The sequence below is a fragment of the Macrosteles quadrilineatus genome, unplaced genomic scaffold, assembly GCF_028750875.1.
Source record: "Macrosteles quadrilineatus isolate MER2022 unplaced genomic scaffold, UCM_ALF_1.0 Scaffold_9__3_contigs__length_116548681, whole genome shotgun sequence".
NCBI classification, from domain to species: Eukaryota; Metazoa; Arthropoda; class Insecta; order Hemiptera; family Cicadellidae; genus Macrosteles; species Macrosteles quadrilineatus.
In genome coordinates this window covers 114,421,998-114,449,103 of record NW_026542602.1, presented here as the reverse complement: position 1 = coordinate 114,449,103, position 27,106 = coordinate 114,421,998, and the positions used below count along the sequence as shown (strand labels likewise).

Sequence of the window (27,106 nt, the reverse complement as noted above, 5' to 3'; positions counted from 1 at the left end):
TAGAGTTGTGTTGTTTTTTGTTGACAGACTTTTATGTTTAAATTGTACTAACATTTTTCTGCAACACTTGGCAAGCACAACATTTGTCTATAAATGCATTTGCGTTAAGACGTGGTGATCTTTCTTCTTATTTTAACTTATTATTCAAAATTTACAAAATTATGCATTTGAATATTCTCTGTTCATGTCTGACATCAGTGACTGTACCAATGGAGGTTCGTCCAATGTCACTCTTATCCTACACAGAGTCACAAGATTGTACACAAGTCTTTAATAAATCTAATATCTGAAATAAGACTGTGGAAGTCTTTCTGGCCACATTGAGAACATAAAAAAGTGGTTAAATCGTGTGCATGGCTAGTGGTTGGATCCAGAGCTAATAAAGAGAGGGTATACTGTAAATTTAATTGTTGTATATATTTTGAAAAAAACACAAGTGGAATAGAGAGCTTGACTTCAATTGATTTTACTTACCAGCGTGGGCGTTGCCGAACATGTCTTCGAAGCCGAGCCCCAGTCCGAGGCCAAAGGGTCCAAACAGGCTAGTGCTCAGTGTGCTACTAGGGTGGGAGTGTCTCTGCCTCGATCCTGCATCAACAATACTAATATAACGAACCAATCAAACACTCATATTGTGCTCATATTATTGCCTGATGTTGATAATACAAATTTGAATTTGAACTTTTTCTTTATTTTGAACAAATGAAACATATTTGAACTTTTCTGCCTAACTCAAACCACTCAACTCAGTATTTTCTAGTGAATTAGAAAATAGTGTGAAACAATAGGCCTAAAGCCCAATAAACACTGCACCCAATAACCCAGCTGTCGGAATTTCTAAGGAACCCATAAAGAAATTTTACACAAAACCCTAAGTCCTACATCAAGTTATTTACGGCTGTGCAAGCAATCGTTGTGGCAAACTTCAACAGAAATCAGTATATTACCATTGTCTGGAAGTGCTATTGTACTTTTTGGACATTGAGACTCTAAATTCACTTATAACAATAAAGAGTAACAATAAAACTTTGCGATTGACTAGAGTCAACACTAAACCCCATTCAATAAGCCTTTTCCTCTAATAAACAGTATAATCTTAGTCAAACAGGTTTTCTGGGACAGAGCGCCCTCTTGTATCCTACAACAAGGTGTTATCAGACAGTTAGTGACACAGGTCAGTGTCAAGTAGAAGTAACGGTTATTTGGAACAGTTGAGCGGAACCAATCAACTATAGCGGAACAGTGACAGCTATCTACTGTATGATTTAAAAAGTAATCATAAGCTACAACAAACAACTGGTGGACTACTTTGAAAAATCTTTACATTAGGCCTACATGGCTTATTGTTTAAGCATTAAAAATTGTTATAGTTTAACAAAATACATTGAGATTGTTTTAATAATGGATTTCTGGCGAGAGATTAATTTTTACTAGGCACTACAGGATATTTTGTAATGAATAAATGTGTAGAAATAATAACAAGTTAAGAAATAAATAGCTGTAATATTAAATGCTAGCTGTAACTAAAAGATTATGCATATCTACTAGAACTATATAGTCAACAACTTTAAAATAATATATCTAACAATTTTGTTTGTCTCATGATCAAGACAATTGAGTCGTAAAGTAAATCTTACCATGCATTCCCTCATCGGGTAGACCTGAAAGTCACCGAGGACTTGTAAGCATTGTTTATCACACTACAATACACGTTATGATGCTATAGAATAAATTATTTTCATTAGGTTATTATAATGCTTTTGTTGCTTTACAATGAAAATACAAGAGATTAAATAGAACTGTCTGAAAGAGATTCAACATAACCAAGTTACCAATTGATTGTTCTTAGGCTAAAGTCAACTCAGATTTTTAGTGGTCCTTCTAGCATAAATACAAATACTCCTGCCGCAGCAACCCAACAGACTAAGCGAATGTCCATTTGCCTGATCAGATTTCCACTGAAATATTCCCTTGAACATGTTATAGTGTTAGCAAAACAGGCCGATGGAGACCTGTGGGGGTGCGTGCGTTTGAAGGGACTTGACCTGGTCTCCATCGGCACTCCCGTTTTGCTAATACTGTAGTTAGATTTATTCCCCATTTAAATAAAATTAGGTTTAGTGAGTAGGCCTACCTAGATTTGCTGACAAGGAATGTGAGTTTATTTTTTAACTAGCATACATAAACACAACATTCTTGTTATATGATTAATGCTACAAAGTAATTGGCATGTGCTGTTTTGTAGCATTGAAAATAAAATAAATAAATAAATAAAAATATGTAAATTTTAAATTAACATTTTTCCCGCACGGTAACTATTAATTGTACAAAAATACTTCAAGATTTTTTCTCTCTACTAAATGGTTTTGGAGAGAGGCTCTGGGAAATTCTATGTTTTGAGAGTGAAGGATAAAAAACTAATTTTTAACCCCGTAACACCAAATTCCAATAGTTCAAACATACTGGTTTGCTATCTTGCTAAGCTTCTTTGAAGATAATAGAAACTGTTAACCATATTTATTTGGAATCACGCAGCATAAAATAAATGTGTTTGTCAACCATCTTTGAAAGGTTTATAACTAAAATCTACTACACATATTTTGTTCTTGTTTACAACCAAACAACTCTTGAATTTTGGGTACTGGAGTGATCTCACAATCCATAGGGACTAGCTGTAGCCAAATTTTTATTAAAAACCCCATAGTTGAATGAGCCACTCACAGAGAATCGTATAAAATTATTACATTTTCCCTCGGTTTTTATATTGAGATAGTTTATGTTACATTAAAGACGGTATGGTTAACAAATGTTGATCTTCAGTTTGGCTTGGCCAAAAAGTTGGCACATTTAACAGAAATAAATAACTAACATCAGTGTGCCATGTCAGTAGTTCAATTAGATGAACTACATTCTTTCTAAAACTGGTTACAGTTTTACTACAGAAATTATATGTCTTGTCCTATCATTAGTCAAAGAGAGTAGACAGAGAGACAAAACATAACTTACCTCCAAACAAATCCTGGAATGGTGACCCGCCAAAGAACTCTCTGAAGACGTCTTCTGGGTCTCTGAACGTGAAGGGGAAACCACCAAAGCCGTGGAAGTCAAAGTCAGCGTCATGGTGATGCCTGTTGCGGCCGCGAGATCTGTCCTGGTTCAGCCCATCTTTACCGTACTGGTCGTACACTCTTCTCTTCTTCTCTGTAACACAACATATCTGCTATACTACCTCACATAGTCACTATAGATACAGTATACACAGTAGATAACAAATACAGTACAAACTTTTTTTTCAAACTTGTTATAACCAACCCTTTTCTTCTCTAACTCATTAAAAATCCTTTTTTTCTGAAAACGTCCAGGAATCATGAGATACAAACCTCTTTTATTGGGATAACTGATAAGGAATCAAAGTTTTTAGAGAAAAATAATGTTAAATATGTTTTAGATAGAATATAGTTGTATAAAATGATACAGGATCTCTTTGTAGTTAGGACACAGAAATGATCTGACAGTCAGTGAAGCCCAAAAATAGGAATTAAAAAGTCAAAGTCAAAGTCTTTTATTAAGCCAGATTAACAATACATTGCATTGGCCAAGTCAAGAGATTACATTTATTATGATTAAAATTACTATAACTTATTATTTATTAAAAACAACAACTTCATTTATAATGTAGCAGAAACATTAATTCCTGTTACAAGTCTTAAAAGATACGTTAAACTTGTATTAAAAAAAAAGAAAGACAAGTGACCAACTGAGACTTGTGCAACTGGAACGCTCAGGAAAGCAACAGGATAGTCAGACGCAGTTGAATAATTGAGGAATTGGTTGTCCTGAGAGTTGGATATGAAGAGTTATTACAGTTACAGTAAATTCTAAATGTTGTGAGTTTGGATTATAGCCTATTACAATGATTATGGAAAGAAATAACACAGTGTGCGCATTACACATAGTAAATGTCATTTATATACTTTATATTTCAAAGAAACTGCACTGTGGCAAAAACTGATCATTGGGCTTTAAATAAATGATCCTGACTAATGAAACCGCTGATCTTAGTCAGTAACAAAGCTACACAGGTCATCACACTCCATTCCTTAACATTAAAGAACTCCTTCTTGAACCTTTTAAAGTCAAACTAAAACAATGGCTGAGTAGGAAGTGTTTTTATTCCATTGAGGAATACTTTACTACTGCAATGGACTTTTAAGTACATGAATCCGGCAGCCATGGAGTGTAAATATTGTAAATATTAGTTTATTAATTCTTAAAAGTAAATTTTATCTGACAAGATCAATCCAGACATCTGGTCAACGATCGCCAGTTGGTAATGGTAATTCTACACTCATCCTTCACTCATATTTGGGTTAAAATACGCACCTAGGTGGCGTCCCCATCTCAATAATTGATTGAACTGACCGTAAAAATATCAAAAAAACACTTTTTACATGTGACTAATAGCAGAGACCTTCAGTTGAAGAGGGAATAATATTGGAGGTTCCACTGTGTTTTTATTAGGTTTGTATCTCATGATTCCTGGACGTTTTCAGAAAAAAAGGATTTTTAATGAGTTAGAGAAGAAAAGGGTTGGTTATAACAAGTCTAGGACAATTTTTTTCCGGGCAATAAGTGAAATAAATATTTTTGGGTTTTGGTTTCCAATATATGTACCTTAAAACAGGAAAGAAGGAGATTTGGGACCAAGGTCATGTCATGAAGATTACAGTGAAGGCTGATTTCTTAAATGCAAATCGTTCAAACCAATCTATGTATATAATTAATACGCTACATGAAACTTTGTCGGTTGAACTCCTCAACCATTTCTTAACCGATTTTATCCCATTGACGTCTCATTGGAAAGAGCGTGTCGCGTAGATTTGCAAACTGGCCTTACATTTTTGAAAAAGTCCCTTGGGCTCTGCCCCAGTGGCTTTGAAAGTTCCCATGTTATCCTTATGGAGAACATCATTGTTTACATTTTGATCAGCTGTATAATTTAATTGCCGTTTTTATTTTTCAATTAAATGAAACGCATTGAGTACATTTATTTACTATTTGAGTTTGTCTAAACATAACCCACAAGACGGATCGCGTTAGTATGGTTGTATATTAAATTTGTATATTTATCGTTGTTTTGTGTCGCTTTGACGTAACGTATTAGAATGATTGTAACTTAAATTTGTGCATTTATCGTTGTTTTGTGTCGCTTTGACGTAACGTGTTAGAATGATTGTTACTTAAATTTGTGTATTTATCGTTGTTTTGTGTCGCTTTGACGTAACGTGTTAGAATTAAATTTGTGCAATTATCGTTGTTTTGTGTGGCTATGTGTTTTTTTGTTGTTTTTTCTTTTAAATGCCTCTGACGCGATGACAACGAAACACAGACAGGAGGCGTAATCGTGATAACGACCGCAGCTACAGAACAGTGGCGCGTAATAGGCTTAACTCATCACAGTCAGATTCTAACCCTGGACAATCTCAACTATTAGGTTACAAATGCGCCCTAACACTACCCCAAAACGACTTTTTGTTCTCAATTGCCCCTCTATCAATGACCTGTGTTGCCTGTACAGCGAGGCATTTTGAGAAGGAGAAAACAGGCCGGAATGCTTTAGGTTTATCAATAACGAAGATAAACATGGTCTGAGTTACACACCGGTAATCTTTGAGTTGACTCTTTTAGACTCATTGTAAATATGACTGTTATTCGTTTTGAAATAACTCCTGTAATACTTTGCAATTGCTCGAATTCGAGCAACATGTACACTAGTCTTAATCAAACCGTTTAATCGTTTAAACCAATCTCAATGATGGTACTTAATATTCTCAAAAATACTCTCAAAAATACTCTCAAAAATACTCTCAAATAGCACTCTCAATCCCTTACATGTACTCAGACTTACTTGGGAACAAAGCTAAGTAATCCTGCCTGATATGACTAAGTAAACTTGAATTTGAAATTACCTGTTTATTGATCAACAATAAACTTTATATATAAATAAAAACAAATAAAAACATAGCTTAATACCAATGACAAAAAACTTCATTTCTAATTCTGGCAGAAAACTTTCACACTGAGCTCAAATGTACTCAAAATATAGGACGACCACTAAGAACCAATTACTAAGACCCAATCATATAAAAATATTAAATATATTACATTTTCCTGGACTATTTAACTAATCTCATGTCCCAATTTCATAATAAAATAACCGATGAGCAAATAAAATTGTCTGTTTAAAGAGATGCCACTAAGCAAGTAACGCCCACAAGTTTTGTAAAAGATGAAAACTCAAAATCCTATTATTGTTTTGGTAGGTGACCAAGCATTAAATTATTAGTTTTCAAATCAGTTAGTAAAAAGTGTTACCGCAATACTAAACTGATACCGTTAACAGTAGTTTTTTTTTTTTAACACTAATTCTCAAACCAATCTTTCTTACACAATAGTACCTCATGTTGACACAATGTAAGCATTTTGCAATCTACAACGATTACATGTTGAGATTACATGAATCTGATTGTCACGCCCCGCTGGAAACAAACAAACTTAATGTTTGATAAAAAGTTGAAGGAGATCCAATAAACACAAGACAATGACTGGCACGAGGGCCAAACCCCCATTCTCTAGGAATACAAGCAGGTGAGTCATCCGGCTATACTTAGCCACCTCACAAGCTAGGAAAAGACTCCACTTTGCCACAGAGGCGACCCTTTGAATGTTTGTAGAACTCTAAATTAGAATCGTAGAGCCGAGTGGTTAGAGTGTTTGTCTCCAGTTCTGAAGACTCAGAACTCCATTTGACGACTCAGCCTTACCATTGATAAATATCTAAGAACAGGTTTAGCGAAAGATGGTTGCCAGAACAGTACCATTCTATTCCCAAAACCAAACTGCTAGGACTATTCCAGAATGAAGAAATGAAATAGAGGGGATAAACATATAGGGGATAGTAGATAATTATACTCAATATTTAAAGAATACTACTTCATAAACTTAACCTAGGCATTACTATTTATGTATTTTTATAACTATAAAATTGTACTTGTAGAAAATTATTAACTTTTGTTGGGTTTGAAATTTCAATACTTTTACTTTTATATTTGAGAGCAATTTAAACCGTGAATAATGTGCTTGGGAATTTCCGTAATAAATATCACATGTATGTTCAACGGAACAAAATAGAAACATTATGTGGAAATTATTAGGAAATCCTATGTGTTTGCACTCACACTCAATATATTTTACGATATCAATCAATATATATTTTTTTAACATTGGGATTGCTTAGTAAATGTAAAATGTTTACAATCCGAAATTATAAAATCTCTCACAATATGTGTAATTAATGACATGTGCAACAAGCTTCATTTGGCCACAATTATCATACTAAAAATACTAAAAACATAAACATTGCCTCAATTAGCAAAACTAAAATAGTTAAAATTACAATACAAAAACTATTCCTAGTTCTGGGAGACTAAAAAATTCCACCCGGAAAAGAAAAAATAAGAAATACCATGTGGACATCAAGATTAACGACAAATAAGTCAGGTGACAAGTAGAAGAGTAAACAGATCACAAATAAATCATCAGCGTAATTATCAAGCAACACAGCAATGTAAACAAACTGCTCAGGCTGGAGGGCCGGCCGCCGAGACTGTTGCCAACTGACTAAAAATACAAGATTAACGCAGGCAGACACTTCTGCCAGATCATTTTTGTATCCGGGTTTAAAGACAACCAACTGCATCCAATGTAGAAAACTGTATTTTCCACTAAACTAAGTTGACCATTTGAACATTTAAATTTGGTTTGGTTGGTTTTTTACAGTCTATTTGACATATAAACTAAATAGATTAGGTGTAGTCAAGAAAATGTGAAATACTTAACACTCACTCAATTTTTTTATTGAAATAAATATGATCTTAAACGTAGAATAAACTCCCTAAGTGTTTTACACAATTATTGTGAGATTTTGAAAAGTATACATTAATTTTTGAGCAACTTTTAATAGCCTAGCTTTATTTAGGAAGCGTGTAATCACAAGGTTCATGAAAGGGAGTTAACTGTACCTACAAAACTTTGAATTATAATTTAATTTACATTGACTGTGACCGCAAATGCCTGCCAAACACAACACAACCAGACATGTTTAAATGTTATGTTTAATACAGCACAGTTAAAATGAGTCTACATGAAGAAGTTGACAAAATTGAACAAGACAAGACGATCCTACTATTCCACACTCAAACTGCTTATTGTGTCTGAAGGCTGAGTGTGTTAAAATGTTTTAGGATCAACCAACGGAATATAACACAACAGAAAAAAAAAGTTGTTGTGTCTTCTTATTTGATGTAAAGCTATTTTCCTAACATGTCCAGCTATAAAACTCGCTAAGATAATTATTCGATGGCTGGAATTGGCCTACCTGATAATAACATGGAAACAACAATAACAACCAACAGGCACAGTTTGTCAATTTCGACAAGCCATAGAATGTTTTGAACACATGGGAAAATGACAGCACAATGACAGGTTTAGTTTGGCAGAAAAGCACCCACGAGTTAGTTTTGACTACAGAAATAGCGAGTACCAGACAAGTTAAGGCGCCAATGTAGGCGGGGCATACTTTACCTGCGGCCAATACGACACTACAGGGGTAATTAATGTTTGTTAGTGAGAATCAATTCTAATACCTGTGGCGCAATAAGCAACATTGACTTTGGTAAGATTAAGATGAAAAATTGAGCAATTGATAAATAATGAAGAAACCCCTTTTTATAGACCTTTTTATCATTCAGATTTGCTTAAACTATCCTCAATTTCAAAGAATATAAAAGTTACAATTAATATTTTTTTAACATTGAGTACTCAATATTCTCGTGTTAACATTAATAAAACATGGTGAATAAATACCTAAAATACCTCATATTATGAAACATTTTATCAAATTATGACACTCTTAAAAAGTTTTGAATGTAGAAAACAACGATTTACATCACCTTTTAAATCGTTTTAAAACATACATTTATAAACATTTACAACAGAAAAGGATGACATTCGACAGTAACCCAAAGTCAACGAGTAGTTAGCAAACTGCAAACAGATTAGTTTCCACCAAGCAAAGCACTCGTTACGGAAAACTGTAGGAAAACGAGTACCAAAGAAACGAGCGAAGGGTGTCTCAAATTGGAAATAGTTCCTGAAAGATGTCTTGCCGTTGGGACGGGCTGTAGACACTTTGGGCGTCGCACTTCGTTGGTCGTAAACCTTCCTCTTGGCATCTGTTGAAAGTGTGCAGCGTTAAACTATCTATCTACAGACATTGACTGTTAGCTGACATTGATGTGCTCACAACATGTTAGTCGGGAAGGCAACACCAAAACACTATACGTCTCATGCAGTGATCTACTTGCTTTCTAGACCCTCTACATTTTAAATAGTTTTGTTAATTATTTACCTTATAAAACAAACTAAAATATTCACAACTATGTGTTTAAAAGTCACTCAATACTTGAGAAACAATAAAAAAATGTTGCTAATTTTAATTTCAGAAAATTAATAACACTACATAAAATGTCATCCCTTTTTTCATTTTTATTTCTAAATAGTGCTTAAGAAATATGTTTAGGCTAATTTTGGTATGAATTTCTTTATAGCAGAGAACCTTTTAAAAACATCCAAAATATTGCCCTGAAATCTACCTTCTGCTATTTGCTATTTCCCGAGTAACTCTGGTGAAACATCTAACTACAGTACGGTCCACGAGAGTCTGCAGTTGAGGGTGGAGCCTATTTACCACGTAACTTCGAAGGAACCAATGAGGACCTCATGGACCAAATCTAATAATACCAGCTGATTTGAAAATTGTTTAGTGTATTTTAATTAGTGTCCAAAATTATTGAATGGGCAATGTTGCAACGTCGCACTAGCCTTGTTTTGTGATTGGCTGCCGCCAACTGCAGACTCTCGTGGTCCCTACTGTAGATGTGTTGATGATGTACAATTGTGGTCTCAAAAAAGGGTTAAGTTTCCTGTGTTACATTACATAGCAATTTGTCGTACTTTCAATTAAACTACAACAGATGTCTCCAATAGTAACAGATTCAGATACACTTTATTCCAGATTTACATTTACATTACCTATATAAATATAAATACGGAAAAGCGGCAATAAATAAAATTAATTCTAGAACAAGTTATCAAATAACATTAAATAAGCAGGAACATTTCCTTAATATATAAATATTTTCAATTTCTTTTCAAATGTCTTAATATTATTAATTTCTACGATATCTTTTCTTTAGGCAGAGAATAAAAAACCATAGTAGGCCTACCTGCAGCTGAAGGTTTTTTTATTATAAAACTCTAAATTATGTCACTGAATGGCTGGGTAGTTCTGATGCTGAGTATTATAATTATGTATGATTCCCAATTTCGGAAATGTGTATTTTTATTCATTTCACATTTTAGATTGATTATAGTAGTTTTATAAATTTATAATCCATACACTGTAAAGATATTTAATTTAGCAAAATACTCTTTGCTGATTGGCTGATTCCTAAGTTTATCCTGATGTGTATGAATTAAAAAATAATAACATACTATCTACATTTTGAATGGTTGTTGCACCATGTAACCGAATCCAATATTTGAGCATATTAAACCTTTAGTAAATCATCCAAGGAGCAGAGTTTAGACTAGTTGTGCAGCATAAATAATAGATATGTAAAAAATTTAGTTTTTAGTTTATCAATGTGGTACAACCAAGATAAATTTTGATCAATTATTAGCCCTAAGAATTTAGTTTGAGTGACTTGAGTTAAGTAGTCTAATTGTTATCAATTTTCAATTGAGGGTTTAAAGGCTTTTTTTGGGCAGTTGAAAATTTATGTAATTGGTTGTTTTTGCAAGATAAATATTCATAATATATAGATTCAAGGCTATTGCCTATGTATTCAATATCATTTTTTGATCTAACAGAAACTGTTAAATTTGCATCACAGGTAACACAGATAACTCAAATCTTTATTTGTTAATTCTGATGATCAGATACATGTCCATAATGAAATCAAGCGCAAGGTAAAGTTTTTGCTATGTAGCGTTCAATTTAAGATAGACAAGACCAGGGTTTGGACTGTTTGTTGAAACACAAGATGCAGGATACACACAGAGAAGGAGTGTAAAGTAGCAACATCTGTGTTGTGATGGTGTCACATGCAGCTGGTCTCTGTGTGAGGTCAAAGAACCCATCCATTGCTGCTCTGTCCCATTAGATAGCGCTCACTGCTCTATTGCTATTTTGTTACCTTATTTACATAGTTAACTCTGAATAGACTGCATCGGTTAACTGTGTTTTGTTTTGCGGATTTGAGAACAAAATACTCTTATCACATATTATATCTAAAAAAATATGAACAATTTGTTAGGTTTTATGAGATAAAAATAACCAACAGTAACCCTTATTAAGCTGCACTAGTTAAAGAAACCTAACCTTCCAAACAAATGAAAATCCTAATTAAATTAGATAATTTTAGTAGCCTATGAAGAAAGGCGGTGGTATTCCTGGACCATTTAGGTAATATTAACATAATTTAGGTAACATAATGGAACACCTTTTACAGAAAAGGTTTCGATAGTGTATTGTGAATTTTACAATTAATTACAAACATTAGTTATCCATTAAATAATTGTACAGTATTTTACATATTTTGTTTGTCCTTGCTATGCTTTATCTTTGCACTCAAATGCACATTAATGATTTGCACATAACTAAACAACATGCTACTTATCAATACTTCAATACTACTGTTTTTTTTTGTTTTTTTTTTCACAGGCACATTCCTCTTAACTTAATTATGATCCACCAAATTTTTTCAAAGGGGATCAAGATTAGGGATTTAGGCCTACTATGTACAGTAAATACAGTAGTTAAATTCTAAGTTTTTAATAAAAAATCAAAATCACATTTTTTGACAATGAGTGAAAGAATAACATAAAATTTTGATCAATACTTGGCCTTATTAACACTACAAGCAAATACAATTATAAAAGTGAATTGCTCGATTGGTACCTTTACTGTCTCCAGCGCAATCGACTAACAATTACTAGGCCTTGATGGAAAGATTGGCAATAGACAAACACCATCAAGGCTAGACTGAGGCGGATCAAGAATATTGTGTATGCTGTTTCTGACTTATTTTCATATTTAAGACAAGGGTAGTCTTTAAAATATTTAGTTTGTTTTAGCGAAATATAATTTGTTATAACTTACAGCTGGTTGAATACAAAATATTCAATATAACTATGAGGTTAGTTTATTTACTCTGAGATTCTGTCATTGATTATAGGAAATAAGTAATATTCTATAACCATTGCTGTATACGAATTAAAGCTCACGAATATTCAAAAGAAAGCTTATGAAAATTATTTTACTTTACTACTCGACTTTTTGAGGAAAGGTTGGGAAAATAACAATGATCTTGTTTAATTCATCTTGGAAGCTTTTTCTTTACTATAAATTTTGAACTGCTTAAACTATGCTTGAATTAGTAATAGACACACTATAGTACATAGGACGGGCAAACAGCTTGTTAATTAAAATAATAATTGATAAATATATAATGAAACAACAAAAACTGAAGACGCAGAGCTCAAGATATTCCATTACATTATTCAGGCATAGGCAGCCAAAATAGGATTTCTGTGGATTTAGCTTACCCAGATTTTGGGGCATGGCCTATAAAAATATCTTTGTGTACACAATTAAGTAAAACTAATATTAGAGTGTATAACTTTTAATATTTTTTTATAAATAGCAACCAAACTATGTACAAAACGCAGCACTCATAACTACATGTCAAGAATTGTCTGACAAAGTATGTTTAGCCATTATTTATCAGTTATAAAAACTTAACAAATTGTAAAAGTTCTTTTATTGACACATGTTTAACAGATCGGAAATCACATCCTGCTAATAAGGATACCTTTTACCTTAGACTATAATAGTCAATGTTTTTACTGTGATACCGTACTTGCATTTGGCTAGTGGGTCTAATATCTTGTTGGATTAGTAAAATATCGTGGTCTATTAATCAAATCTTAAGTTCTATTCAACTTAACGTCTTTGTCTATTAGTTAAACCTCTTGTTATCTAAGTCAAATATCTTGGTTTGGACCTATTAGTCAAATGTGAGATCTATTATTCAAACTTGTTTATCTTTAAGTCATATGTCTTGGTTTAAACCAATTAGTCAATTGCCTTTGCCTATTAGTCAAATGTATTGATGTATTAGTCAATGTATTTTGGTCTATTAGGTCTAAATATCTGCAGATGTGGGGATGGAGAAGAGAAGAGGAGAGGAGAGGGAAAGTAATCCACGGTTGCATCATGACATTATCATTATCTAGCTCTAGCGCTGCAACAAGGTCAGTCTCACTCGGTGTTGAATCACACTCAGCTGTTGTAGATCAGTCAATGAGCTTTGTTCTAAACAACACTGACCAAATACATCATAGCCTTTGTCTGGACATTAGAAGACTCTTTGGCTGCGAGATTTTGCAGTTATGGAAAACAAAATATTACACTGGGTCAACACTACAAACATTACTTTTAAATTAGACTCACAATCGATGCAAACCGGTAAAACTTAAGTGATCAGTTTACATTCTACCAATATGGAATGAAGTATTAACTTATCACATTGTTGAACTTGACTAACGGTACCTAACTTTCCAAGGTAACAAAGTTTTGTCACTATTTCTAATAGTTACACCTGTTGTGTAATCTATAATATTAAAACGAAACAGTGTTTTTTTATTTCACGAATCTGAATCAACCACTCGACGGATTTTCATGATTTTTGTGTTGAAAGAAAGATAATTCTGAGAACTAGGGAATGTCGAAGCCATAAATGTAGTTTAGGGTCCCAGAATTTTAGAAATTAAAGTTTTAATTTTTAAAATGTCTAGCAGCCGACGCTAAGATTCTAAACTACTTTTGGCATAAAATAATTTGCTTAACATAACAGCTGTAAACATTCAGCTTTTGTGTCACAAAATCAGCATTTGGATAAAAATTTAAAGACATACTTAGGGTTGACTTATTTATACTATGTGTAATGCTAATCATTGATACGTTCAATTCTTCTGTAAGAGGATGACAGATTACATAGTAAAATACTAGGATGTTCAAATTATTTTTTAAAGCAATCTTTGTAATCTTCGATTTGTTTTAGAGCAATATAATATTTGTTTTAACTAACAGCTGGTTAAATATAAACTATGGAACTATGAGGTTATTTTATTTTTGTCATTGATTATAGGAAATAAGTAAGATTAGTAGAGATAATTAGACCACAGTTTAAACCACAGTTTTAACCAAAATTAATTAAACCACAGTACAAATCGAGGCTCTGTACACGAGTTTTATAAAAAAGGATAAATGCGAATTATTTTACTGCTCCACTTTTCAAGGAAAGATTAGAAAAATAACAATTTTTACATGTTTTAATTCTTGATGGTAGCTTTTTGTTTACAATTAATGTTTGTCTGCTTTAACTTTGTTTGGATTAGGCACGGAAATATTGATCTCATAAAAAGAAGATCAAGAATAATCAGGAATTACGATTTTAAATTACCACCACAACCTCAGTCGGGTTTTATACAAAGATAAACAGATGGATGACATAGATTGAACACAACGTCAACATTGACCTAGGATACTGCAATTAGACAAACCATCCTTTTATGAAATCGTGTTCAGTTGTGGTTACGTTTGGGGGCGCCTATATCAGCGCCCCCAAACGTGAAAATATCACTTTTTTCAACTATGAATATATTGTAGTTTAAATGAACTAATATGGGAAATTACGATGTACATTTATTCAATGAGGGTGGGTAGTTATCAAGGATAGAACTGATAACGGTATGGATAATAAACATTGACAATTACGTCATTAGCTTTACTAGCGTGTTTACGTTTTATATTCCTGCTACACGTGACCAGTTCTTTTTTCAAATGATATTATTTGAATCAAACAGCTGTTTTAAAACAAACTGTTACTGTTTTTACTTTTCTTTGTTTACGCTTATTTATTTAGCAATTAATACAGTGAAATTGATATAAAGGATAGGTGTGATGATTAGTTTTGATGTTACGACACCAAAGTTAAATTATGTGTACTGTGCATTTTATTGGATACTATTGTTTTATTTTAGGTAGTTTCTATTCAGACCTACTGGAAATTGTGTATAGTAGTTGTATTGTGGTGATAATAATTATGGAAGAGGCAGGTATGCTATGGAAGGCGGTATCGGTATCGTTGACTAGGTCTATACACTTCTCAATTGACTATTACTTTCTCTACTGTAGGCTACTTATAATCAGTGGGCGTCTGTGCGAATCGGCTGCAAATCTCACTTCAACGCTTTTCACATGGTAAAAATTGCAGAATTGCTGTTTTATTGGAATAAAAACATATTTGGCCACACAACATTTGTTTACAAGATGACTTTTTCAAATTAAAACTGCAAGAAACTTTGTCTTTATTTGTGTAAACTAGCTGATCTGAATTGTACACGGTTTTAACTGACGACTGAATTTCCGTACGTAGGACGGGCTAACACCTCGTATTTTTTAAAACTAAAGTGAGTAATAATCTAAAATAATATATACATGTTATTTTAGTAGAGACAAAACATGTGACATCAGTCAGTGTAAAAAAATGTACATCACAAATAAAGAAAGTTTGATTTTATCATACCTTATGCTACTTGAACAACTTGTGATGGTTACTGCCAATTGAACAACTAAAACTACTATCCTTTGAAAAAAAATCATTTAGTTAGGCATTAAAAAATGTTATACCCTACCTTTACATCCAGAAAGCTAGGCTCCAGCCCAAAACCACTAAACATATTATTCGAGAGTAGGCAAAGGCTCTAGAGGGTTGCACGAGGTGTTAACACATAGATAACTTCAAGCCTATATTGTCATAGACATGATTCAGCATGAGATTTTTATCTTGATTAATTTGTATTCTACTTTATAAGAGTTGTACACCAACATTACATGTTGAACTAACGTTTGGCTGAGACTCAACAGCCAAGTATATTTCCAACTTCCCGCTTAATTGGACCAATTTCACTGATTCACTCAAGATGATTTGTCTTCACAGCTGTTGCATTCTTGTGATCAAGCAGATTATCTCGCAAAGTTTGCAAAACAAGAGACAATAAATCCACATTCCCACATCAGTCCATTAACATATCACCTCTCCTCACTGGGTAAAGTGCAATGATAAACATTGGCCAACACTTAGCCAATGAGGCTTTCCATCAAGATTATCAGCCTTGTCACATGGGTGGTCAAGATTGGTTGGTTGGTCTATAACTCATGTGACTAAGACGGTGTTACATTAAACTTTAAACAAATACTTGGCAAAACAAATTGACTTCATAGCCATAACTGAATATTTGTTATTTACTGTACACATATTTCTTTGACAAGAAAATGCCCTCATTCAACATTTTTTGAAGATGATTTGAACTTTGGGAACTTTATTTCAGCTGCTAGTTTGTTATATCAAATTAAATCTAGGAAGGATGTGAAGCATAAGAAACATTTTACAATCAAAACCACAAAGAAACATATTATAACAAATTACTTACCATCTGATAGGACTTCGTAGGCTTCTGAGATCTCTTTGAATTTCTTGTTAGCTTCATCTGGATTGTCGGGGTTCTTGTCTGGGTGCCATTTCAGCGCCAATTTCCTGTACCTGTGAACAAAACCACTTTCATTGAGACCACTTAGCAAGGATTAAAAGTTATTATGCAAGCTCAATAAAAGCATTCACTTTCTGTTGTACTGGTTTCTGTATTTTGATGGTTGTTGCTGGAGCAACTCAAATGATTACAAAATGGTCAATGAATGGTAATACTTATTCTAACCAAGGTATACCACCTGATATTAAAGAAAATTTCACTATAAAACTAAAATACTGAACAAATCAAATTCTGTGGCAAAATTGGAGTTGAATTTTAAGTTAATTCATTATTATTATTATTATTGCACAAAAAGCCTCTAAAGGTAGTTAAGATTGCAAATTTACCAGTTTGTTTTGAACAAGTCATCACATATTTAGCAAAGCGATTACACATTTGGCAACATCAGCATAAATAGCCTGGACTGACATTAGCTTGCATTTCACATATGGCTGCACTAGCATTTCCATGTCATGCTATAGAAATGTTTATATTGGATCTAGATAAAAGTGCAATCTGAATGAGGCAAGCAAGTAGTCTATTATTTAAATTAACAAATATCTATATTTCCTGCATTTTATGTCCCCCTCATATTAACTAGCCTACTCTTTTCGTAAAACTATTAAAGACAATTCCACACCAACTAATTTATCACACAACTTATTTATCCAATTGAATTATTGGTGTATATAAAGCAAATAAACACAGATTTTGCTTAATTGGATAACGGTTTGAAAGCAGTTGATATAAACTGTATCCAGCTAAGTTAGAGATGTGTCTGTAAACTACTGTACTCAGTATTGGAGCTTGGAATTCTTTTCATAACACTTCTTGTGTGTGGACGCAACATTACAGGTGAGGGTTATGAGTTTGCAATCCATCGCCATTGTTTTTATCAGCAAAAAAAAGCCTCAATCAAAACAACTTTGAAAAAATCAGTTTGACATGTTAAAGTTCATTCCTCTCGGAAAAGGAAATAATCTCGAAGAACGTAGGAAGATCAAACGGCCTTCTGCAGTGTCCCGACCGCCGCATCGGATCTGGCCGGAGACCAGCATCAAATATAACCCTCGTCTATAACCGGGCTGCTCTCGCAGTCTCGAAATATTCGGCTTGACGGCTGCCAATAGGACAATGTAATACAGCGCATCCTGCACACCCAACTGGGGGGGAACACTCAGAGATCATAAAGGTGCAGGTTTGTAGCTAGAGTTTGGTGGCTATAACTTTTTGAATATCTTTTTGTTGGATTTTTGTATTCAGCAAATTGGCCCCTGAATGTTCTTTTTTCATCGGCATAAGTTTTATTGGGTATCTATTTAAAGCTCTTATCCTCTAGATGTGCCTTTTGCGGGTTTGGGTGATATCCCGTAAAAGCTCTTTGTCCAATAGGCTTTTAAAATTTCCGGGTTTATACTGAATTTTACTGTCCATCATCTTAACTTTTTCTTAGTTAACAATTGTTTACATCAAAACAGATGGCCACAATACAATTTTGTTTACATCCATACGATAATGGGGTCATCGTTACAGTCGGTGATGTTTTAGTGAAATCAAGTAAAATATCTATAATATTAAAACGTAACAGGGTTTTTTAATTTCACGATTCTGAATCAAACCACTTGACGGATTTTCATGATATTTGTGTCGAAAGAAAGATAGTTTTGAGAACTAGGGAATGTCGAAGCCATAATTTTAGTTTAGGGTTTCAGTTTTTTCAAAATTAAGTTTTAATTTTTAAAAAGTCTAGCAGCCGACGCTAGCAATTTAAAGTATTTTCAATGTAATTTTTCTAAGATACCTTGAAGAGATCGCGCACACAATGAAAATAACAGGTATATGATGAGAAATAATCGTTTTCACTCTTCAGTTCGTTTCACTTTTTTATGCATAATTTCATATTGTATTGGAAACTAGTTACAAAGTTCTGTTCAGGGTTTGCTTTAAAAAATTACTATAATAATAAGTTGAAGGTGATAAGTAAATTGGCAAAAAAATAGATAATTTTCAACTTCACTGACAGCAATGAAAATTGTAAAAATAATTCAAATAAACTACGGATTTTAGTCACAAAGTGATGCTGGCTGCTAGTTATGGTCAAGGATATTTGGTATTGAGATATTGATATGTTTTTAGATTGAATTCATACGACGTCCAAACACGATGGTGTGTATTTTAAAGGTGAAGAATGAGTGTTGAATGATTGTATGACAGCTTTGATCAGCTGTTTCTTTTTCCAGAGTCATTGCACTTTTGAACCATCAAAAAGCTTCTGACTTTTTTCAGGATCGAACCGGCAAAATTCTTATTACTAAGTGAGCATATCCATTTTTATTGAATGTAATGTTGAAGTTGACAATTTTACGCATGATCTGGGCTTGACATGTGAGCTGAAAGATTATATAAACCTTTGACATCTCTTCATTTTGTAGCTTCAGGTCCTGGATCAACCCCAGTTAGTTAAGTGACAACAATCTGGGTGGCAAAATAAATTATTTTTGAAAAGATTACCAAAGAATGGGGGATATAGAATGAGGTATATATCACCTGTGTGTTTGTAAGATGGAGGTAGCAGCATGGTCTTATCTCTAGAATCATATATATACAAGAATAAAGACTAAAGAGGTGAGGTACATGGTCGTAAAAGTACAAATGGTATTTATATATTTGATTACTAATCAACTAAGAACTCAACTGAGTCACTCATTTCACTGGCTTTTTCTCTGACTTTTTACCCAAACTATGTCTTGGTCTGATCCAGCCACATGTAAACAGTTTTGTTTTTACTAAAGGAAGAAGAGTAAATTTCAACAATATTGATGATGTTTCAGTTAATTTTAATGATCATACTCATACTAAATTTAGTACTTAAGATTTTATATGCAAATTTTTGGAAAAAAACTTATTTCAGAGACATTCATTCTAGCTGCCGAATACAGTTGCGGGGTTTTAAATATCACACCATATTCTTATCATTTGCTTTTTTCGGCATGGGCGTTTTCCTAGAATTGCTACATTCAGCGCTGAGCGGATGCGTACATATGTGCCAGTTAGTTGCCAAGAGGGGTTTGGTGGTTTGCCTGAGCTGAGAAGAAGGATTTGTGCTGTTCATGTTGACTTATTGACTCAAGTATGCTGAAACCGAGTTTCTTATCAAAAGTTATTACTCCTTACCGGTACGTCAAAACAAGTAATATATATTTTAGTACTCCAAAGAGTGAAGGTGTATTCAAGCTGTACATTACACCTGTTAGACAACGAAACTTAAGTTCAAAGCATTTGCGTTTAACGAGTGTACAGTTTATAAAGTGAATATTGTTGAAAAAGTGAATGGCTCCACAAACAAACAAAGAATTCTACCAACAGTTGACTTCCCAACTGTTCTTGGACCAGTCACCTGTCCCGCAGCCTGCTGCAACATACAGTTGCTGCGTAATTTGACAGCTAGAAAACTACTGCACCCAATGTATTGAGTCAGTGCCGAACATTGCAGCGCAGGGCCGGATTTAGCATTTTTGCGCCCCTAGGCCCAAATAATTTTCCGCCCCCTAGTCTGGTCACAGTTACTTTCCTTCAAACCTTTATTAAAAACTATATCATGCCCATTGACCTAAGTTAATTGCTTGAATACCACTCCTCGTTGGAATCATTGCAAGTTTTTTTTAAGAATTTACTTGTTTATAGCCTTAACAAAATGCCGTCTTAAACACTTTTAGCAATTTTATGCTTTTAATAAATGCTCACGTTTGTGGCCGTGGGACTGAAACAAAACAACTGAACCCACCGAGCATTCCTGAGAAAAAAAAACATGGCCATTGATTCCAATTCCAGGCCAAAAAACATGAACTCCATACAGTACGTGATACCATAGATTAAACATATTCCTTTAGTAGATTTGTCATCATTTCGGATTAGCTGAAAACAATTCTTGTTATTTAATAGGAGTATGTTTTATCTATGATAGTACCTAGTATGTTTGATCTATGTTTAAACCTAGTTTATCCAAAATAAAACGATCTAATCATCAACAATAGGTCGTCTCCTGGTTATATTACAAGAAATTGAAACACACATCATAGAACTAACCCTAAAATAATGGAAACAAAATTACGTCAAAACTAACGTCCAGTGTCACCAACATGAACTAGACATGAAAAAATTTTGAATTAACAATGTCATAAGAAGTCGACTTGAGTTATATTTAATCTATGGTCGTACTGCATCTAGGTTATATATTTCCAAAGCAAAACAGAGAAATATTCTGGCCAACTGTCGATCCTTAGGTCTGAGGAGAAAATGACAGCATTATTGGTGCTTTGGAGGGTATTGAATTTTTCTAAAACCTATTGCAAACTGAGATTAATATTTTTTGGTTAATTTTAAAGGTAAATTCATCGTTGTTTTAATATTCAACACAACTTATTAACTTGATCCTGCAGATTGTTGTAAACTAATCAAAAGTCAAAAGATTAGTTAATAACTTTTGTTTTGTGAGGTGAGGGTAGTAACAATGTCTAGCACGCATGCGCCCCTAATCACTCTGATCTGTAGTGCCGAGCCCAAACCAGCATAGTGGCAGTGCAGTGGCAATACGATGCGTACCCCTTGGGCGCTCGTCAACGTCAACATTCCTACAGCCTACTCCCGTATAACCAATGTTCGTTACAAATTTTGTAACGAAATTGATGCGTAATTCTGAAAAATAGTTTAGATTTCCTAACAATTATTTCTTCTTATGAACTTCAGAATCACAATGCTTTGTAGTTTTTTTTTATCAACTGTGACTATTTATTTTTTTATTTTTAGATAGCCTAGGTATAAAAAAAATACTCTCGGCCGTGCGCCCTCTGGGACCTTGCGCCCATAGGCCCGGGCCTACCGGGCCTATTGGGAAATCCGGCCCTGTTGCAGCGTAAAAATGCACAGAAGTATTTGGCACCTAGGAATACCTATCATAATGTTTGAACATCTACAATGAACAAAATATGGTACAGATACACAAACATATTTTAGAACCGAGAATCCTCCAAAACTATTTCATCGCCTATAAAAATGCATTCGCCTATAATCAGTCGATCTGTTTTTGAATTGTCCGAACGTTTACGTCATGCAAAGAAGACAGTTGGGCCAAATAGACCAAAACTCATCTGAGTACATAAGTGATAGCAGAAGCCAAGTAGTAGAATCTGCCAAGCCAGAGGTCAATAATGCATCACTAACGCCAACCACTAACGCAATTGGCAACAATTGAAGTCTGAAACTACATAGCCGTTGAGTCAGTGACGATTGCTGCTGATATATTGTTCTATTGATGTAATACAGGTTACATGACGAGACAACAAACTGAAATTTTTGATGGTTCAATTAAATATTCATTGCTGCTTGGTGTTCTTTAAAGAACATTTGAACACATTAATCACTCCTCTTATATAAATAAAAACAGGGTTTTCTTACAAAATGTACAAGGCCCTAAAACATTCTAGCCTATAGAATTTGAAAAATGACTTTTCATTGAATCATTCGACACTGACATATCATGGTGCGTAGTTCAACGCAATGTTGAATGATGAATGAGTGTGGAATAAATGAATGAAAGCTTGGTTGTTGTAAAAGATAAGCTTTATTCTTTAGCCTGAATCTGGCCCCAACAATCCACTAAGGTCTAATAGGGAGAACCAGCCAGTTTTGAATCATCATAAAAATGCATCAAACCTTTCTCAACCTCAAGAATTAAACTAGCTACTTTCGGATCACTTGGCAAGCTAACCAACCACTCTGCAATATTTTACATTACCCAATCTCCTCTTTTAGCGAATTTCTATATGGAAGTAGCTATAACCGTAGGTGGCACGGTAAGACATAGGCCAGACAGGTACCGATTTACTTTTTCATTTTGATGACCCAAGAGGCAAAAACACCATTCGTCCAAATTTATATCTATATATATATTATTTAGTACCGTAAATCAAAATACTACAGTACCCTAAAAACATTTTATTTTATATTACTTACATGTTTCGGACATTAATGCCATGATCACAGTAACTTACAGTACATAACCAGTATACAGTATATATATATATGTATATATATACTAGCAGAGTAGGCCTACCCCTCCTTCGTACGTGGTTGGCATATAAGTTTAAAATGCTTATTGCAGTTATACTCAAGCTTTGCATTTGCAATGAGAGGAGGACAGTTGGATAAAATTAGCTTCTTTAAATTTACGGTATATAGGCCTACCAAAGAATTACACATCTACAATAGCCATAATGTTCTACCACTTCGCCTAAACAATAGAGAAAAATAAATTATTAAAAAGTTGCAAAATATCAAAAATTATTCATGACATTAAAAACATAAACATAACTGTAAACAATCCTACTTTGACAGTATTCTCATTGTGTATCACAGTTTTTTATTGCTGCTTAGATCAAATTAGCTGTTTACATAAAGGGAAAAAATAATAGTGCTGCATCCTGTTGGGAAACCTTATAACTTTTTAATGCTTTTGCATATCATAGAACCAACTTTGTTAGTTGAAACAGCTGACTAAATTCTTTAATTTTCTTTAAATATGAATACTCATAAGGTTAACATGGGTAACTACAGAACCACTGGGGTGGACCCCAAAAGGATTTTTGAGATAAGAATATGCTTATATGTTAATCGGGAATGTGAGCTATCAGCATGCCAAATTTCAGCCCAATCCGTCCAGTAGTTTATGCATTGAACTTCAAACAAACAAACAAACAAACAAACACACAAACTTTCACATTTATAATATTAGTAAGATAAGATAAGATAAGATAAGATATACAGGGTGGCTGGTCATCAGTGTTACAAAGTTTTTTTGGCGTAAGTAGAAAGTAAATGCAGTGTAATGATGCATATAAAAGGTTCCAAGTCCAAAAATTAGCTTCCCAAAGAATTATTTTATGTTTTTCAAAAATAACTATGTTTTTAAACTTAATACAGCTATTTCTCAATTACCGGTAAATGGATTTGAGTAGACAATGTCATTTTCGTGTTCTACATTAAATTTTGAATAAGAATAATAGAAAATGATGGAGGATCAGTTGTAAAAACCCCATTGTAAATAGATTCAAAGATAAAAATTAAGATGTTTCATAAAAATTTAAAAAACATTGGTCTATTGTATTTGTTCACACCCTGTATACAAGAAAGTGGCCGATTATGTTAAAAACTGTGCCATTTTATAAGCTTTCTAACCATATGCTACACTATTGAGGTTTAGATATTCTGTTGTTTGTTTTAGTGGTTTGAATACCAGAAAACAGGGTGTCTTTAACATTTAAAACATAGAAAGCCGGCATGTATTAAGCAAAAGTTGTATTTTTGTTTCAGCTTGAACAGTAAAAACAGTAAAAAAGTTCCCTGTTTTCTGGTATTCAAACCACTAAAACAAACAACAGAATATCTTAACCTCAATAGTGTAGCATATGGTTAGAAAGCTTATAAAATGGCGCAGTTTTTAACATAATCGGCCACTTTCTTGTATACAGGGTGTGAACAAATACAATAGACCAAAGTTTTTTAAATTTGTATCAAATATCTAAATCTTTATCTTTGAATCTATTTACAATGGGGTTTTTACAACTGATCCTCCGTCATTTTCTATTATTCTTATTCAAAATTTAATGTAGAACACAAAAATGACATTGTCTACTCAAATCCATTTACCGGTAATTGAGAAATAGCTGTATTAAGTTTGAAAACATAGTTTTTTTTTAAAAACATAAAATAATTCTTTGGGAAGCTAATTTTTGGACTTGGAACCTTTTATATGCATCATTACACTGCATTTACTTTGTACTTACGCAAAAAAAATTTTGTAACACTGATGACCAGCCACCCTGTATATATAAACCTAATGCTATTTAAATTGGAGAATTTGATTGAAAATCAATTCAGACAAATGGAAATTCGCTTAGTCGGCAGGTTTGCTGTGACGGGGGTATTTAGATATATATGTGTATTCGTGACTTTTGCTTAAGATTTTTTTTGAAACTTTCATGTTCCAATACTTATTGCTCTCCTAAGCAATTTATAGAAATTTAGGTGCTATCCGAGACTTTGCTCTAAACATTTTTTGAGGATAGAAATTAAAAAAAAATAATACTAGAACCACTGCTAAGCTATATTGGTTAACAATGCATTGCTAATACCAATGAGTATAAACATAACGCGTTATGTTTATACTCAATGCTAATACAGACTAATATTTAGTAGGGGGCAACCCCTGAACCCCCTCTTGTCATGGGGGGGTGTGGGACACTCCCTGGTAGCCCCCCCTTGATAGGGTCCTAGAAGCGCCACTGTTTATTACTTTTAGTCGTCTTTCAACTTTCAATTTGGTGAAAGGAAAGAGAAGCAGAGGAATGGTGAAGGATGGAGAGAGGACGCTTTATTGATTCCTCCTCTCTCTAATACAGTTCCAGTACCTAAATTTAAGAAATTCAAGAATCCCATTATTGAGCTACCGACACAATAAACCAGGCAAGATAATTTTAATACCTCTAACTGCATTTTCACGACTTTAAGATAAACTGAATGAGAACGTTAAGTGGCTGCGAGTGGGGTACCTCACAGAGTCACGTAGGTGAGCCCACGCAGCCCACGGTGCTCGAGTGTCCACTCAACATTACCTCACGACCGCCCCTCCACACACACACGCACACGATGCAACAATAGTGTCACAACCACAACACCACTTGTCACCTGTTTATAAATACAGTAAACACACCACTCCTATACCAACCTATCTGCCGTTAATCAAGTTTAACATCTAGACTCTATTTAGCATTTATAAGAATGGATTAGGTTTGTCCGATTCTGATAAGAGTTTGAGAAGACTGAAGGCAGATAGTTGCAGAGGCCAGTGCCTATGTGAGGCTGTGGCCTCAGAAGAAGAAGAATGAATTAACAGCTTTGTGCCATCTAGCAGTAATGGCTCTTGAAAAGTTGTTAAAAATTGTTTAAATGTTTCCAATAATATAATAACTGTCAATGATCCCAACCAAACATGTTGTGCCACTCTTATTCAGCTAGGCACAGCAAGTTTGTTTATAATGCATAGAACTTTTAGCCTAATTAATTAGCTCTTAGCTTGTTTTATAATATGGGGAATTAAGGGAAGAAGTATTACCAGTAAATCTAATTATAATAATTAGTTCTATATAGGCTATGGGAAGTTTTATTAGACATTTCCAGGTTTGAGAAACACACATTAGAACAAACCTCATATAGGTATGACAATAGCATGAGAGAGTTTACTTAACAGGATCCATAATCAATGGTTAGGCCTACACTTAACAAAACACATTAGTTTTTTATTCCAGGAAGGGAATGATAAAAATACCCCCGCAGCAGCAAATCTGCAGACTAAAGAAATTTTACTTGCCTGATTGGATTTACACTAAAATGTCTCCTTAAAAATATCAAATTTTTTATTCCCTATTTAAATAGCTTTTGTTTCGCGAGTAGGCCTACTTAGGTTTCTGAAACAGGGAGAGTAAAAAAGTGTTATATTTGTAAAATGTTAATAGTTTAGTATGAAGTAATGGATTTTCCAAATTTGATCAAAATATCTACATAAACAATTAAACTACAACAGTTTACTTTATTCTTCATAGGAATAACATAGGAATTATAAAGTTACAAGTTTGTGGAATTTTCTCTGTAGCCGTTAGGTGCATAATAATGCTTTAATATACTAAATTAATTGTTTTTTTTAAGGTCTACAAATGGTTTAGAAAGAAATTGCTAAATTTTATGTTTTCTGGGTCAATAATGGAAAAACCCCAATTTTACCCCATAAAACCCCAATAAGCCCCCGTTCCCATAGTCCCATCATGCTGGTTCGCCAACTCTTTCGAATAAATGTAGGTTTACACATTATACCAAATTTCATCAAAATCTGATCATTTTTGCTTGAGTTATCGTGTTAACGGACACACACACATATAATATATATTATTGTAATAAAATAATAAACCATAGTAGTCTACCCTTTTTTAAATTTTTTTTTATCTCTAATGCATCTTGACTCTCAAGTCATGGTCACAGTCACAATATTCACAAAATTTGAACGGATGGTGTTTTTGGTCTCTAGGGACCTCAAAACGATAAAGTAAATCGGTCCCAGGTCTAGGTCTTACTACGAGACCTACAGTAATAAATTATTCCCTATATGGGAAATTCGCTAAAAGGAATTTAAAAAGGCTTGTCTAAGTGTTCATATCTAAACTTCCCTGGTTGTGAAGAATTATAAAGCTTCAACTGTAGAAGTTCAAATATCTTAGTGATG

The 27,106-nt window shown here is 33.6% G+C and overlaps 1 protein-coding gene across 7 annotated transcripts in view; it reads right to left on the bottom strand.

Annotated features, from left to right (window-relative positions):
• Window positions 1-27,106, bottom strand: part of LOC129002960 (dnaJ homolog subfamily B member 3-like) — a 99,319-nt gene that overhangs the window by 7,102 nt on the left and 65,111 nt on the right. For 4 of the 7 annotated variants that reach the window (XM_054431099.1, XM_054431098.1, XM_054431101.1 and 1 more), the window contains exons 3-7: window positions 16,681-16,790; window positions 9,171-9,293; window positions 3,007-3,201; window positions 1,638-1,661; window positions 475-588 (exon numbers count right to left, since the gene is read on the bottom strand). In XM_054431099.1, the coding sequence (XP_054287074.1) occupies window positions 475-588; window positions 1,638-1,661; window positions 3,007-3,201; window positions 9,171-9,293; window positions 16,681-16,790 (566 nt within the window). The remainder of the gene's footprint in view (window positions 1-474; window positions 589-1,637; window positions 1,662-3,006; window positions 3,202-9,170; window positions 9,294-16,680; window positions 16,791-27,106) is intronic. The other 3 variants (XM_054431102.1, XM_054431103.1, XM_054431104.1) reach the window with 2 other exon arrangements.